The 18,494-nt window shown below is 36.4% G+C and overlaps 1 protein-coding gene across 1 annotated transcript in view; it reads left to right on the top strand.

Moving 5' to 3' along the window:
- Positions 1 to 18,494, top strand: part of PSD3 (pleckstrin and Sec7 domain containing 3) — a 608,877-nt gene that overhangs the window by 543,543 nt on the left and 46,840 nt on the right. Inside the window, exons 13-14 of the mRNA XM_027865166.1 lie at positions 12,964 to 13,121; positions 15,828 to 15,972. Coding sequence (XP_027720967.1) covers positions 12,964 to 13,121; positions 15,828 to 15,972 — 303 coding nt within the window. The remainder of the gene's footprint in view (positions 1 to 12,963; positions 13,122 to 15,827; positions 15,973 to 18,494) is intronic.

Genomic DNA, 18,494 nt, shown 5'->3' with positions numbered 1-18,494 from the left:
TTTCTCGTCTGTTAAAATGGGATAGATAATACTTAAAATGCCTTATCTCTTGTGTGTTTTGAAGAAATGATTATCAGTTACTATTATTATCTGTGGTAATAGTAGCAGTATTACACGTTGTGGAAAGATTAGGAAGAAGAGAATAACAGCAAAATTCATGTCACTTCTAATGTTTTATACCCATACACCCTTGGGCAAGTCCTCCATGGGCCTCGGTTTCTTTATTTGTAAAATGAGGGGGTTGGGCTAGATTGCTTCTGAAGTCTCAGCTCTGTGATGCTGATATGAACAGAGAAGTAAAGATAAAAATGAATAAAACATCTCTATTTGAGTTGAAGTGTGGGGGTAAAAAAAAACCTTATAGTTGATTTTTTTTTTTACAATGATACTGTATAATTATTTTTTCCATGTGCTGGTGTTTTACTGATCATTCTGATCTCGTTTTAGGAATGTGGCCCAATAGTACACATTGTTCTATTGAATAGCTCTTTTAAATCAGTTATACTTAATTAACTTTTCAAGTATTTATGTCTTATCACTCCAATTAGATTATAACTCCTGAAGGTAAGATAGGAATCATATCCTATTTGTTGTTTAGTCATTTTCAGTCATGTCTGACTCTGCATTATCCGTTTTGGGGTTTTCATGGCAAATATACTGGAGTGGTTTACCATTTCCTTCTCTGCTCGTTTTATACATGAGGAAACAGATAGATTAGGTTAAGTGACTTGCCCAAGGTCACACAGCTAGTAAGTATCTGAGTTGAACTCAGGTCTTCCTGACTCCAGTCCCGGTGCTCTATCCACTGTGCTACCTGGCTGCCCCCCATAACTTACACTTCTTTGAATTTTATCCCCCATCACACCTACTAGATGCTTTTCATGTAATGAAATCAATAAATGTTTCATTTGATAAAAAAAAAAATTTTTTCTCATATGAAAATCTGCCACCTACATGACATTACAATGAGTTATTTAAATCAGAATTAAGTCAGATAAGTAAAAGATTGAGCTAAGTAAGAATAAGTAAAAGAGAGAGATGGAAGATGAGTAGTAATATACCCTCCACAGGACCAAGGTAATTACTGTGCTCCCAAAGTCAGATAAGTAAAAGATTGAGCTAAGTAAGAATAAGTAAAAGAGAGAGATGGAAGATGAGCAGTCATATACCCTCCACAGGACCAAGGTAATTACTGTGCTCCCAAATGGACTTAACAATTCGCTTAGATTTGGAAGCCATGTGTGTTCTCCAGGAAGAAAACGTGCCAAAGCTTAACTTCCAGCTGGAAAACCCAGCCTCAAGGCCACATGCCCAAGTAATCATCCTGACTTGATGGGATCTGAAGACTCCTACTGATACATCCTCCTACAGGCTGTGTTCAGGAAGCTTCTGTTTGATGAAGCAAATTCCTATTTGGAATGCCTGACAGACAGCAACTAATTAGTCCTCTGCTCATTTCTGGCAGAGACTCTGCCCCCCTGTTTGGAGAAGCTGTGACATAAGAGTTTTGGTCTCTTGTTTAAAAGTCATTGGAAAGGCTGGAAAAAAGCCTGAGTTTTGCTGGTTGTCACTCTGGTCCCTTGATAACATTTTGTATTGTGGGAAGAATGTTGAAAATAAGTTGTCATCTGTGAAAAATAACAATATCTCAAACTACATTTACTATAGTGCTTCAAGTTTTGCAAAAAAAATGTTTTATGTATATTATCTCATTTGAGCTTCACCATGACTCTGTGAGGTATCACTGTTATAAGTATTCCTATGTCTGATGAAACGGAAGCTGAGAAAGATGAAGTGACTTGTTCAGGGTCACTTGGCTAGTAAACATCAGAGGCGGGATTTTAGCCTAGGTATCAGCAGACTTCAAATCCAGGGCCCTTTTCATTATACCACGTTTCTAAAGTCTAAACATTGTTAATTATTTGATTATTATTTCTATGGTGTTTTGAGATTTGCAAACCTCTTTGCATACATTATGCCATTGATTAATTAGAAAAAACTACAGTAATAGTAGGGAGAGAGGAATGGTTGAGATTTTTTGACGAGGTCTCTGAAAAATTTCTACTACCTATACATCTTTCCAACTTTCTTTATATACTGAATCACAGACTCACAATCTTCCAGTTGGCAGGGTTCTTTAAGTTCAATCTAGTCCAGTCACCTTACCAGTCTACTTCATTTTCTGGTTCACTGATATTGGCATTGACCTTATTCATGATACAAATGTGACTCTTATTGATGTCTGAGAAAAGAATATTATATCCAGGCCCAGTTGTATATCTGTGAATGAGATTGCCTTAACTCCATTTTGCAAATAAGGAACCTGACTATTTTAAATAACTTGCCCAGTAAGTGAGGAAAGTTAAAATGGAAAATCCCTTGGTTGATGTTGAAATTCAAATGAGAATTTCTTTCCCAGTCCTACAAACCACAGACCCTTAGTATGTAAATAAGAGACATTGACTCTTGATCCTGTTTTGTCTTAGTCTTTATTAGTGCTTAGTGCTTTATTTAAACTTATCTCTCCTTTGTACAATGACTCAATACAATTTAATCTTTAGACCTCAGTTTCCTTAGGGTACAAAATGTCAGAACTGGACCAGGTATTTTTGAGTCCCTTTCTGGTCCAGAATTTCATAATGTTTTGATTGTTTTGTTTTTGATTGGGGATATTTCAAATCATGCCTTCATTGACTTACTCTTCTATGCTTCTGATAAGCAGAAACATACTTCTCACTCCATGTTGCCTAGTTGTAGAGTTGAAGAAGCAGAATCATTGTAAAAAATGAAGTTAGCAACAATCTGTGTACTTTATAAACTTATTAATTGAAGGGGAGTAATGTATTATATACAACTAGGTAAGAGCCACGCCGTGAAGGGCTTTAAATATTAAAAGAGAAGAGTTTGTATTTGATCCTACTAACATGGAAAACTGCACTTTAGGAAAATCACTTTGGCCCCTCTGTGGAGGGTCGGTTGGAGAGAGAGAAGACCTGAAGCAGGGAGACCAATAATAAACTGTAGTAATAGTTTAGGTGAGAGGTGATTCTAATTGCAATCCAAACCATAAAACTACCCCAAACTCACAGACTGCCCTTATTCTGTGCAACTTGCATTTAAAAAAACAACAACCCCCAAACCAAGTATATCACAAAGTTTAAAAGTGTGGATTTTTTATGTGCACTGATATTTTACTTCTGGAGTTAGCTCAGCACGTATATCCTTTTATGGTATCTTTATTAATATGTGTATAACGTCTATCACAACTTTGCTGTTGATTCTCCTTCAACATTTGTCTCTTGCTCAGTGGAACCCAAGAACATTTCAAATATTTTCTGTTTTTATTTTTTTCAGTGGGGTATAGCTGTTTACTTTTCCAATATTATCTGCAGAAAGGGGACATTTCTTGTTTAAAGAAAAGATATGTTTATTGGGTTTTGATAAATTTTATTTGGAATTTGATCATTTCCCATTTAACTAAGGGTACATGTTATTAGATATAAATCTGATAAAGTCTTAGAAGTAAATAGAACTTTAGAAATCATTTAAGCAACATTGCCCTTTATTTTACAGATGGGAAAAGGGAGGTAACTTTCCTAGGATCACACAGATGGTACTCTGCCACCTGATTGTACAGTAATGCAATGATTTGTGCCCTGTCAGAATGCTGTGATACATTCTATAACCTGTGCCTTGAGGTCATAAACTTCTATGAAATAAGGAAAGCTCGTTTCTCATTTTACACAAATTTAAAATTAATGACTTGGCCAAATCCCATTCTTGGTGCTTATTAGGAGGGTAGTTTATGCTTGAGTAAAGGTATTATTTTGAATTCACAGAACATTTATTATATACCTGCCATGTGCTCTGTAATGCACTAATAAGCATTAGGAATATGATAGTTTTTTGTTTGTTTTGTCATTCATTTATTAAGGGGAAAGGTGAGAAATTTGATGTCAGGGAGCAATTTTTTTTCTTATGAAAAGTAATTTGATTTAATTTATCTTATTTTCCATTTCATAATCAGTTTGTATGATGTATATTCTTAAATTTGAAATTGTTTTATTATTGTAATTTATGCCTTCGTTCCTCTAACCCAATTCCATCATGTCAACACTATTTAATAAATGCAACAATGAAAGTTAAAAGACATGAGGATGAATTCTCTATTGGGAAGGCATAGCTTTATAGTCAGCTGCCAGCTTCAATATTTGTTTTGTCTTTGTCCCCATGATCATAGACATATTAATTCAGTTTACTGTAGGAAAAAGGCAAAGGATAAGGCTTTTGATTTTATCTCTGTCACATGAAAAGCCTTCCATTTACTGGGTTAGAAAAAGGTTGACAAGCACCAAAGTCATGTCATTCCAAGTCTGGAACTAAGCTCTAACTAATCCTGACTTCAGATTCCCTTCAAGACATGTAATACATATTTGTAATATCAAAAAATGTTAAGGACATAATAGTAGTTGTAGTACCAGTATATGTTAATTGTGCAAATACACAATGACAAAAGGTTATTAGAATTCAGTAATGCTTTTAAGTGAAATTATCTTTTATTAATCACAGTAGCAATATGCATACATACAAAATCTACATTCGGTTTGCTTAAGGTACATTTGTTTGTTTATAGCTTCATGAACCTTTTGACAAAATCTCTAGGCCCCCTAAGCTAGGAACCACTGAGTGAGCTATAGTGTTTTTCTTCTGGTGTAGTACAGTTGGCACCTGGCAGTGAAACTTGGGAGTTTAGAAAGCTGCTTTGGAAAGAGCAATTATTTCTGTCTTCAGGAAGCCCTGGTGCAATGTTGCAAGAAGACAAAAGCTCATAGAAGTTTCATGCAGTGTTGTGATGAAGTATGGACGTTGGAGTGGATGGGCTAGCTAGGTTGGTATGAGTCAGCAGTGTGGTGTGGCCACCAAAACAGCTAATTCAATCTCAGGATGGTCAATAGAAGCTTAGTGTCTAGAGCACGGGAGGTTATAACCCCATGGAATCCTGCCTCTTTTGAGACCATTTCTTTAATACCATTTTTAGTCTTGGCTGCCACCTTTTAGGAAGAAATTGACGAAGTATGAAAACACCCAGAAGGGACAGATGAGAATCGTAATAATAATAGTAATAATAGCCAACATTCATATAGTACTTATTATGTGCCAGGAACTTTGCTAAGTTCTTTACAAATATTGTCTCATTTGATCTTCCTAACAACCTTGGAAGGTAGGTGCTATTATTAATCCCCATTCTACAGATGAGGAAATTGAGGCAACCAGTTTCAGTGACTTGCCCAGGGTCACCCATCTAGTAAGTGTCTGAGGCCAGATTTGGACTCAGATCTTCCCATCTACAGACCCAGTGCTTTATCCGCTGCTTCACTTATTTGGGTCAGAATGTTGAAAAGATTCTGAATCATTAAATACAAGATTGAGTTTAGTTTTCACAGTTCACTTCAACCAGCATCTATGACATATGTACTAGGTACTCTGAGCACATAGTATAGGTTAGAGGATGAAGGTGCTCTTAAGGAGCTTTCCTTCTACTAGGAAGTTATAAGATGTATGTGAGTAAATAAAACCAGAGTTATGTACAATTTCAAAAAGGAGAGTATACAACTGATAAGGTGAAGACCTCATGTAGGAGATGTCACTTTAGGTATCAATATAACAGTAATAATAACCAGCATTTGTATATTGCTTGAAGTTTTGCAAAGTGCTTAACATATATCCCAACTGAGCATCTCAATAGCCCTGTAAAGGAGGTGATGAGAAGAGTTAAACGACTTGCCCAGGGTCACCTAGCTAGTGACTATCTGAAACAAGATTTGAACTCAGAAATTCGTGATTCTAAATCCATTCATTCCTCTAATTCATTTTGTCTAACCTCCTGGCTATTTTGAAGGAAACTAGCCATTACTTGAGGTAGAGGTAAGGGAGAGGACTATAGACATAGGGGAGCATTTGTGCAAGAAACCAAAAATGAAAGTTGGTGTGAGGAAAAGCTTGTAGGTAAACTCAACCATAATGGAGGATGTCAGAAGGGAAATAATACAAAATGAGACCAGAAAGGTAGATGGTAGCAGACTTAAAAATGTGAGGCTAAGGAGTTTATGTGCTATCCTATAGGCAAGAGAGGGTCACTAAAGATTTCTGAGTAGGAGGTGACATCATTGAAGGAAATGAATATGTTTATCCTAAAGAAGGGAAGTTTTAGTTGGAGGACCCAGTAACTATCTTTAGACATTTAAAATCTTGTCAAAGAGGGATTATGTCTGCTTGGTCCCAATTTGGCAAAATTAGGACCAGTGAATGGAAGGTGGCTGTTAGTAGACTGATTTTTAGCTCAGTAGTCAGAGTAATTGTTAGCAATTAGGATTGTCCCAAAATTGAATGGTCCTCCATGGGAGGTAGTAAGTAATACCCAGTATTAAAAGGCCATGCCCATTCCAGATGCCTTCTTGGGCAAGGCTCTAGACAAGAAGGTAGCCTAAAGAGTACTTAGTGGGGCAGGTAGGTGGCGCAGTGGATAGAGCACCGGCCCAGAAGTCAGGAGGACCTGAGTTCCAATCTGGCCTCAGACCAAAACACTGGAGGCTTACTAGCTGTGTGACCCTGGGCAAGTCACTTAACCCCAATTGCCTAAGGAAAAAAAAATAATAATAATGATAAAAAAGAAAAAAAAAAGAGTGCTTAGTGCCAAGTACTCTTAGTATTTAGGCTTAATACTTGCAGTCTTAGTCAACATTTTACGGACTGAGACTGGAGAAGAGCAAAGGACTCTAGGGAGAAATTCCCAGGTTTGAGTTTCTAGACCAGACTAAGGAGATTCTGCATCAGACATGATGAGGAGACTGAGCCAACAGGATATGGGGGAAAAGAAAGAGTATGAGAGAAGAATGAAGAGTGTGGCTTCTAGTCCAGGCTTTTTCACTAGTTAGAGCTTAGTAAGTTATAGCTTCTCTAAGGCCTCAGTTTTCTAATCTGTAAAATGGTTACGGTGCCTTAACATAAGCAATTGGATGGTGGTGGAAAGGACTTTAGACTTGGAATTAGGGATGACCTGGATTTCACCCTAGGCCTGATATTCCCTAACTGGATGACTCTGGAAAACTCATTTGACCCTTCCATCAACAGAATGAAGATAATAATACTTTACTATATACCTCACAGGGTTTTTATGGTTAAAGCATTTTCCTATCTTATAGGCCATTTGTGAGGAAAACACTTTGTAGACAGTACTTAAAGCTTCATATAAATGTGAGAATTATTGTTATTATTATTATCAGTGTTATCATGAGGGTACAAGGGTCAGTAAACATTTATTAAGCACCTACTGCATGCCAGGCACTGTGCTGAGTGCTGGGGATACAGAGAAAGGCATTAGATAGCTTCTGCTCTCAAGGAGCTCTTATTCCAATTCGGGTAAAACAAAACACAGAAAAAAACTAGAAAGGGGAGAGGAGAGATCTTCATGGAAATCATAAAATCTAAGGGGCGTGATGAAGGGGGGTTGGAAATGATTTGAGAACATGTGAATTTCAGAATTAATTTTATCTTGCAGAATGATGTTATTAGCTCATTAATGATGAATTATGTCATTAACCACAGTTAAACTTGTTAGCGTTGAGTTATACTATTAACAGTAATAACTTAGTGAGGTTGAACATGTGAAAGTGCTTTAAAAATTTGAAAGCTCTATACAAATAATATTGTTTGAATCTTTAAAAATAATAATAACAGACAGCATTTATAGAATTCTAAGTTCCAAAGTTTTAGTTGCAAAGTTACAAATACTATTTCATTTTAACCTTAAAACAACCCTGGGAGGAAGGTTGCTACTATGATCTTCATCTTAGAGATGAAACAGAAATTTAGTGATTTGCCCAGGGTTATACAGCTAGCAGCAGCAGCAGCAGCAGCAGCAGCTAACATTTATATAGCGCTTACTAGATCCCAGGCACTGTGCTAAGTGCTTTACAATTATTATCTCTACTGATCCTCACAACAACCCTGGAAAGTAATTGCTGTTACTATTTCCATTTTAAAATTGAGGAAACTGAGGCAGAGAGAGATAAGTGACTTTCTCAAGGTCACACAGCTAGTAAGTGCCTGAAGCCAGATTTTGAACTCTTTGAACTAACTCCAGGCCCAGTACTCTATCCACTGCACCACTTCACTACCTGTTATCTTAAATAAATTTGCTCTAAACACCTAACATTATGAACCTTATTGGTCATGTTACTTATAATTACTAGTCATCTGTTATGAAGAAAGAAATATACTAATGTTATAGGGATACTAATGATGCATTACATTTTACATAACATTTATTAGACATGGTAAGGTGCAGTACTTTAAAAGCAATGTTGGTTTCCTCCATTTGGGTATTCATAGAGTACACCAGCGTAGAATCCAGCCCCATCCTCAGGAAGAATGATCTTCTTGAGACACTGTGTAGTGCCCCCCTACCCCTCCCTCCCAAGTTTCTGCTGAATCTCTCTGAATTTAGCTAGATTGACCGTCGGAGTGATACAATCATTTTTGCTAAGTCAATACTCAAAGCTTTCTTTCCCAGGGCTGGTTCTTGCTCAGCCTTTTGTTCTATTGGGGAAAAGCCTATGGAACGAAGTATCACTTTGTGGAATTGGTGGAAGACTTTAATATCATAAAAAAAATGTAATTTTTAATTATTGGTGATGAATTATTATGTCAACACTAAATGAATATAAATATTTTGTAATTAACTAATGAGATCATTTATTATATAGTTTCATTTATATAAATATGGATATGGATACAAATTCATCATACCCCCATAAATAATAAGTAAACATATCTATAAGAATATAAACATAGCACAGTCAAGTAATTCCACTAAAATAACACAGAACATTAATGTGTTTGTATAAATATATATGTGCATATTTATTCCTCATATCCCCATATAATGATAAGTAATCATCTGTAAAAATATAAATAAGGTAGATACATATAATTCCATTAAGATAATTCAGAGTATTAAAAGTAATTGATGATGGTTATTAAGGTGCTAGGTGCTCTCTGTCCCAAAACTAGATCACTGTAATATAATTGTTCAATAAACAATACTATCTGGGAAATAATGACAAATATCTTGCTGAAGTACATTTATTGAATATAATTCTTCGGGATATATTTGTTTACCACAAATAAAGTAATTCAATCACATAGCTGACTGAGAAATCTAGAGAACATAAAACTCTTCTTCATTTATTGTTTGTTTTATCTGATTCATCAGAGCAAAATATAGCCCTGAAGTCTTTCTTCAAAGTGCCTCTCTCCTCGATAAAAATTTTACGAGATTTCATGATAGATGTGATTATAGAAGTAACATTATTTAACAATCTGCTGACTGTTGACATCCAGGAAGATATTCTACTGGGAGAAATACAAAGAAATCTATTACTGTCATAAGGTCCAAGGAAAAGTTTTTTATCAATGGGTAGGTCCACCAAATACTCATAGTACTAATAATCCTTGAGACATATTACAAAGCCTCCTTTGTTATATATACCAAAACTTTAAAAAAAAATAGTTTAGCCATCAATAAATAAATAAAACAATTAATAAAATAAATTAGATAATAAACCCTGCCACCAGAGGTGTGCTGATAAATGTTTTAACACCCAGTTCTCTGGAAAGATGCACCTTTAAATTTAATCCCCATTGTTAATTATTTCTTTATCACTTAAGTCCAGACAATCAATACAACAATGAATCAAACCCTCAGTTGTAGCATTTGCTGATTTCCAAGATGTAAATGTTTACACTGGCAATTTAACAATAAGCTTTTGCAATAAGTTGTACCTGGCTGCAGCACACTCCTATCTGCCTCTTAACACACACTGGTCTTGTGATCCTGGGCAAGTGACTTAGTTTTAGCAAACACCATTACTTTTGATGAATGGGAGTTTATACAGCAATAAGATGACACATCCCATCTTATTTTAAAAAAAAACAAAAACAACATGCAATTCTATACCGCATAAAGGTTTACAGAGTGCTTTGATTTCCTCACAACTTTTTGAGATAAATAGTGCCCATACTAATAACATCATTTTACAAGTAAGGAAACTGATACTCAAAAAGTTTAAGGGACTTAGTCTAAGGTCACATAGTATCAGACCTAGGGTTTCCATCCAGGTCTCCTGACTTCTGTAGTCCTCAGAGTTCTGAACATGTTTGTGAGAAAAATTGAATATTTCCTACTATTTTGCCTGCAAAATAGCAAAAATGAGAAACAGAGACAGAGAGTCAGAAACCAAGAATAGATATGATAGAGATATAATTATCTACTCAAATAAGTAACAAAAGTATATTTTCTTTAGTTGCGAGAGGGAAAGCTGTATCACGAATATTAGTCAAAGGGTAAAAGTGTAATTCTAAAAGAAAAGCATTCAACTTGAGCTCAGTTTCTTCTGTCAGACCTCTCCCCCACCTACAGCAAAAGCTATCTACAAAATGAAATCCTAAGAGAATTCCTAATTCTTGAATGTCCTTTTGATAGATTTGCTCAAGAAACCTGTTTTGTCACTTTCTGCTGGATGTAGAGATGAGTAAAATGTCGGAGATTAAAGGATGGCACTTATCAGAAATTGCCCATCATGTCCCACTCTTTTCCTCAATGTCACTTACATTGTCAGATTTTAGAGAAATAGTTAAATAACAAACCAGGTACCATCTCCCTCAGTCCTTTATTGCCAGAAAATAACTGATACCTGGTTCTGACAATGTTCCTTATTGGACGTAGTCATTCTGGACACCCACCACTGCCTAGACAGAGTTTCTAGCTTAATAATATCTTCAGAATTCATAAAGTGGATAGTTTTGTGGCATTCTGCTTCTTATTTTCACCTTTAATTATGATTCTCCTTTCCTTTGTGGCTATATCACACAGGGAAGAGACAGTAAAGCGACCCAAGATTTCACACCCTCTACTTTCCTTTCTGTTTTTTCCCAACCTTTTTTTTCCTTCTTTCCTTCTTGTTTCTTTCTCTCTTCTCCTAATATGCTCCTTATCCCCACAATCTGTGATAAATAGAGTTTGAATTAGGGTAAGACAAAAGCTATCTGAATTCTTCTCCCAGTACACACATGTATACTCACATATGCACATGTACGCACACAAACATACACAGCTCTATTTCTTTTTTTAACACATTATTCAAGGCTACTACAGATACTGGCTACAATAAAGATTGGGCTTCCCAGATAAAAATCCTAGCAATCTAGAGTGGGCAAGACAGTGAGCCCCCTGCCTCATTTATAAAAGGAACTGATATATAGCCATCTTTAACCATTTTCAGTAATATTTTTTTTCTTAGAACTGTTTTTTTCTCTCTCTTTAGCCACTTAGAAAATTACCATTCCTTGTGATCTTAGGCTTAGCACTAGTAAATATTTACATTTCCAGTGGCATTATGTTTTTTGGTCTGCTTATTTGGTTTTTAATTTATAAGAACTAGTAATGAAAATCATGGTGTACAATCTTTGCTTTGCCAGCAGATCAGCTATCTAATCCTGCTCTTCTCAAAGGGTGGTTCAGGAACATTTAGGAGATCCATGAGATCAAAGCTGTTTTCATAATAATACTAAGGTTTTTGGATTTCAAATGCAGAAAATATCAGTAGATATAACCCAAATAAACAGAAACTCTTTGCGATCCTCAATAATTTTTTTCATTTCATTTTCCTTTTTTTTCTCAGTTACATGTAAACAAAAATCTTTAACATTCATTTTTTAAAATTTTGATTTCTAAATTCTATCCTTCCTTCTTTCCATACCTACGTCTTTGAGAAGGCAAGCAATTTGATGTAGATTATAGATGTGTAGTCATGCAAAAACATTTCCATATTAGCTATGTTGCAAAAGAAAGGACCAAAAATACAAGAATAATAAAGAAAGTTTAAAAAAAAAAGTATGCTTCACTCTGCATTCATACAACCTCAGTTCTTTATCTGGAGGTGGATAGCATTTTTCATCCCAAGTTATTCATCCTAATATCATTGTATTGCTGAGGACAGCTAGGTCATTGCACTGTTGATGATCATACATTATTGCTGTTACTGTGTACAATATTCTTCTGGTTCTGCTCATTTCATTTTGCATCAGTTCATGCACTTCTGTTAAAAAAAACACTACTAGAATACATAGGAATAAATGGACTTTTATTAGAGTGATAAATATCACATATTTAAAGCCAATAACATTATGCATAATGGAGAGAAACTAGAATCCTTTTCAGTGAAACCAGAGGTAAAATAAAAATGTCCATTGATACCACTTCTATTTAATATAGAACTAGATATGCTGACTGTAATAAGGCAAGAAAAAGAAATTGAGGGAATAAGAACAGATAAAGAAGCAAAATTATCAGTTTTGCAGATGACATGATGGTGTACTTTAGCCCTACATAGAACTAAAAAATTAATTAAAATAATAATTATTTCAGGATATAAAATAAATCCTTTCCAATCATCAACATTTCTATATAACACCAATAAAACGCAGGAAGAAGAAATAGAGAAATTCCATTTAAAATGACTAAAGAAGGGCGAAAAATACTTGGGAATCTACCTACCAAGATACATAGAAGAACTACATATACACACACACAAACATCCACCACTGTTTTCAGAAATAAGACAAACCTAAATAATTGGAAAAAATATTAATTTCTTATGGGTAAAATAAGTAACAGTACCATTTAAGTTAATTTACTTATTCAGTGCCAGATGTGGTGGCTCCACTGTCATTGATGGAGAAAATAGCTTTTTAGAGAAATCTGGGCAGACCTTTTCTATTTTCCACCTCTTTGTTTTCCTGTTTTCGGGCACTCTTAAAAGAATCTTGGGATGATATGGCTTAGTTGGGTCATTAGCATTAGCTAATGGCTTCATGGTCTTTGCTTTGTGTTTTTTAATACAGGATGAGTACAAACCAGAAAAGGCTTTGTCTGAAGATGACTTGAAGAATGCAGTGAGTGTGCATCACGCACTGGCATCCAAGGCCACAGACTATGAGAAGAAACCAAATGTGCTGAAACTCAAAACAGCCGACTGGAGGGTCTTGCTGTTTCAAGCCCAGTATGTATGGGACTTGGGCAGAGGGGCTGGGAAGGAGCATTTTTCAGTTTAAGAAGCCTGATTGCTATTAATCGTTGCATTCATATCCTACTTAATAATTCTCAAAGTGTTTTCACATGCATTTATCTCAAGTGACCTCCACAGCCATTTTTTGAGGATTCTAAGGAAATTTTTGTTAGCCTCACTTTACAGAGAGAGAAAGAATCTTGCCCAAGGTCCCTAAAAAAGCTGAAACTGGAATCCAGGTTTCTTGATACTCAGTCCCATGTTTCTTCTGCTGTAATATGCAGATTTATTCTGTCTGTACTCATACTTTATCTAGGGAAGGCGGAGTTCAAAAGCCGTAGTTATTTCTCTTCCTGTAGACTAATGCTTCTCTGACTTGGGGAAGTGGGAAAATAGGTTTTATGACTTAGGTGATTAAAGAAGAGAGCCCAGAGAAAGAGTTGGCAAAGCTCAATCCATCAGACAGCAAGCATTTATTAAGTTCTTAGTATTTGCCAGGTGCTGTGTTAAAGACAAAAATTAGTCTCTGCCCTCAAAGAGCTTGCATTCTAATGGAGGAGACATTATACATGTGTGAGGAGACATATGTATAAATACATAGAGTATATATACAACATGAATGCAAAGTAGTTTTGGGAGGAACTGTAGTAGCATCTGGAGGGATCAGGAAAAACTTCATGTAGAAGACAGTAATTGATCTGAGTCTTGAAGGAAAACTAGGGAAAGAATGTTCTGAAATGCAAGGCATCTGACTAGGAAGGAATATGGAAGAAAACCATTTGCAAGAGGTGGAGGCAAGTAGAAAGGGCATTCCAAGTATGGGACTCAGCACTGGGATGATGCAGATTTGGGAGATGATGGAGCATCATGAGTATGAAATAGTGAATCAGCCAAAATGGCTCCTTTGCTGAATGCATAGAGCAGAGTAATGTATAAGAATATGTGAGAGGTAGAAATAGGCTGAATCATGAGATTTAAATACCAATAGAGTTTATGTATGATCCTAGAACTAATAAGAAGCACTTGAGTTTATTAAGTGAGGCAGATGTGACATGGTCAGAGCTGGGCTTTAGGAAAATCATTTTATTGGCTCTGTAATGGATGGGTTGGAGTGAGGAAAGGCTTAAGGTAGAAAGAACCATTGCAGTAGACAAGAGGTCGTGAGGACCTAAAATATGGTAGTGGTTGTGTGAGTGGAGAAGAAAGGGATACATATGAGAAATGCTGTAGAGATAGAAATGACAAGATTTGGCAACTGATGAGAAGTGGTGGGGTGAGAGTGAGGAATTGAGTAATGACAGATTATGAGTAGGGGTGAATAGAAAGGTAATGGTTGTCTTAACAGTAATAGGGAAATTTAGAAGAGTAGTTGGTTTGGGGAAAAAGATAATTTGTATTGTTTTGAACACGTGGGGTTTAAGGTATCTTTGGGCTATCCATTGTTATGATGTCAAAGGGACAGCCAGTTCAAGATGCCTAATATATTGGCAGCTGTTTTGTGAGATTAGAGCTCAGCAAAGAGATTAAGTCTTGATATGTAGACCTGTGAGACCTCTGCATAGTGGAGCTGATGAGGCCCCAGGACAGAATCTAGGGTATACTCAAAATTAGTGGTCATGATACGGATGATGATCCAGCAAAGGAAACAGAAAGAATAGTCCAGTAGGCAGGGGGAGGAACAGAAAAGATCAATGTCACAAAAGCTCAGGGAGGACAGTATCTAGCACGAAAGGATGGCTAAGATTGTCACATGTTGCAGAGAGCTAAAAAAGGAGAAGGACTGAGAAGAGGGCATTAGTTAAAGCTAACAATGAAAGAATCGCTGTAAGAGAAGGAAGAGAAAATGTTTAGGTGGGGAAGTAGAGTCGATTCCTAATTATAGGGGGAGCCAAAGTCAGCCTGGAGGACTTCCATATGTAGCGGTGGTTGGCTCTACACGTAAGGGAGTGTAGATCAGCCTGTGAATTTTCTGTGCTTGAGAAGTAAGGATTTTTGGATTTTCAAAGAGGGAAGTGAGGTTTTAAAAAGGAATGAAGTCAACCAAAAATTTGTCAACTAAAGCAGTGTCAGATCATGAGAGGAGTGAGTGCCAGAGCATCGTTGTCTTGGGGCTTATGGAATTTGACTTAGCAAAGATTCAAGATTGCCAACTTTGGGGGAGAGGGTAATGTAAGGGTTATTGCTTTCCAGAGAATTTTTAGAATCTAAGAAACAGCAATTTGAATGCCCTAGAACAGAGTGGTTCATATCTTTTTTTTTTTTTGTATCATGGCCCTCTCTGGCAGTGAAGTCTGGGGATCCCTTCTCAAAATAATGTTTTTAAATGAATAAAATACTTAGTATTACAAAATAAACCAACTGTATTTAAATACAGTTATCAAAATGTTTTTTAAAGAAAACTTGCAGTGCTAGGCAAAGAACCCCAGTTATAGGGAAGGAAGTATTACCAAAAGATTTGAAATAGTGAAGGAGTGGAAGGAGTGAGAGGAAGGGATTTCTCTCTACAGCATTTTACTGAAATGAGATAAGCTAGACAACATTGAAAGACATCCATGGGCTAATAATGGTATCCTGAAGAGCAAGACCAATGTGAAAAACTTTTTTGTTTTAAACCACATGCTTAATCACCATTGAGAATGAAGCAGGAATTGGGGAACATCAATTTTAGAAACAACCTAAAATTTCTTCCATCCTTCACAGGAGCCCAGAGGAAATGGAAGCATGGATAAACATAATTAACTGTGTGGCAGCTGTGTTTTCAGCACCCCCATTTCCAGCAGCTATTGGCTCCCAGAAGAAGTTCAGCCGTCCACTTCTTCCAGCTACGACAACAAAATTGTCACAGGTAGATAAAAGTAAAAGTAACATTTCTTGGAGGAAATAAGAGTTGTCTTTTAGATGTTCTTCATGACTGAAAAATTCAAGTTCCCTGAGTATTCAGGATTTATCTCCTTTTCTACAATGAAACTAAAAAATAAAATGTTTTGTGTGCCTTGGAAGGAAAGTGCTAAGTTAGCCATCATTCAGTACAACTAGGTCTTGATTAATGATTAACGAATCCTAAGAAGTTGTCTTATATATTCAAATTTGTACTATTAGAAGATACAATGATGTAAATAAACTATGGTAATTGTTTCCAGGCCAATGGAGCTATACAGAGCAAATTCAAATAATGCTACCACTTCACAGGATTTGTTATTTACCTTAAATGGGACCTAGCTGTATTCCATTTCATTGATGTGGGTATTCTCTGTCCTACTGCAAATCACAGAACTTAATTAGCCAGTTTTATGAATGGCCATGGCCACAATTCATCACCTGGTAATCAGTGTTCTGATAATGAATGTCATTTCACTGAACTAGGTTGGCCATCAGGCAGAAGTCTATCACTATGTCTTTTACTACTTCTTGTTGGAGGTACAACCAGAGCTTGTGTTCCATTGGCCTAGCAATTGGTAACCCAAGGTCATCTCTACCCTGTGGAGTAGTGGATGATATTGTCATTAATATTTGTATTAGCAATACACTTTTTAAAATAGCAATAATAAAACTAGATAATGTGCTTTAGGAAACAGAAATAGACCCAAAAAATTACCATATTAGTAAGGCAAGATGGATGTCAGGTGGTATTATCTTCCATACACAGCAGTGATTTCCAACTTTATTGAATAGAAAGACCCATTTTTACATAAAAATATTTCCAAGAACGCTACTTGGTAACAATTGTACTGATAATATCGGTTCATTATCATTTAGTCCACAAGTATTTATTAAGCACCTTCTGTGTGTCAAGTACTCTGTTAGCAACAGGGATACAGGTTTAAAAAAATGAACCAATCCCTACTTAGAAGGAGCTTACATTCTAATATGGGAGACAAGTAAATACAAAAATATATAGCATGAATATAAAGTCAGGTTACCAAGCATTTATTAAGCACCTGCTGTGTGCCAGGCACTGTGCTAAGGCACCAGAGACATAAAGTCCCCTAAAATGAAATAAATACAAATATATGCAAAATAGTTAAATACAAGGTAGTTTGGGAAGGAGAGCATTAGTAATTGGGGGGACTAGGAAGAATATTAATACAATGGAGAATATCAAGAGGAAGCTAACCAGGCTATTGATCATATAGGATCCTAGATTTATAATTGGAAAGGACCACAGAAGATATCTTATCCAGCCCCCTCCAACAAAGAATCACAAATTAGAGCTGATAAGAGACCATGGAAGCCACATGGCATAATCCCCTCAATTTATAGATGAGCCAGCTGAAAAAAAAGAGAGATATAATGTACCAAGGTTATCCAGGTAGAAAATAAACAAAACTGAAATTTGAGCCTCAGATCTCAGGGTCTAGATCAAGGGCTAGGTACCAATTAATAGAAATAACTAATCCCCTGAAGTGATCACATTACTTGAATTAGCACTTGATATTTCCATTGGGCTGGAACCACTTGCCATATTTTATGTCATTATAACTTCAAATAGTACGATTTCAAATACATGGGACCAAGTCAGGGGGTTCATTATTCACCTTCATCAGGACCTAGCTACACACCACAACCTCATGATCATTACTTTATGATGATCAATTGAAAATCCTAGGAGTATTTATCTAGAAAGGACAAGACCTAAGAGTTCAAATCCGGCCTCTGACACTCACCAGCTGTGTGATCTTGGACAAGTTACTTAACCTCTGATTGCCTAGGAGGTAGTTAGATGGCTCAGTAGATAGAGCACTAGACTTGCACTCAGGAAAACCTGAGTTCAAATCCAGCCTCAGACACTTACTGGCTGTGTGACCCTACCTTAGCAAGTCATTTAACCTTCATTTTCCTTAATCCACCGGAGAAGGAAATGGCAAGCCACCCCATTGTCTTTACCAAGAAAACCACACGGCCGTGTGGTCCGTGGGGTCACGGAGAGTAGAACACAGCTGACCAACGGAACAACAACCAGGGGTATATTGGTTCTGTGATCATGTGTATTTGAAGACCTGTCCTACAGAAGAGGGCTTTGACTTTTTCCGATTTGTTCCAGAGCAAAAAAATGGGAGCAATGTGTGGAAGTTGCAGAGAGGAATGTGTCAGTGCATTTGAAGGGAAAATTTCCTAACAAACAGCATTTATTCAAAAAGACCCTGGGGTGCTGTAAAAGCCACTGGGTTCCCGCTCATTAGGAGGAGGCTGGATCAGCATTTGTTTGGTCACTTATCAGAGCTGTTGAACAGGCTATTCCTACTGCCTTTAATAGCCTTTCTGAGGTCCTGGTGATCTCTGCAATTCTGAAATCCGAAGTGCCTACTATGTGCAAAATAATCTCTGTGGGGAGATAGAAGGATAATTAAGCCAAGGATTATGGTGATA

This window comes from Vombatus ursinus, unplaced genomic scaffold (assembly GCF_900497805.2).
Source record: "Vombatus ursinus unplaced genomic scaffold, bare-nosed wombat genome assembly UNPS02014778.1, whole genome shotgun sequence".
In the NCBI taxonomy this organism is placed as follows: Eukaryota; Metazoa; Chordata; class Mammalia; order Diprotodontia; family Vombatidae; genus Vombatus; species Vombatus ursinus.
The sequence above is the reverse complement of the archived record's forward strand: the minus strand, read 5'-3'. Positions and strand labels throughout refer to the sequence as shown.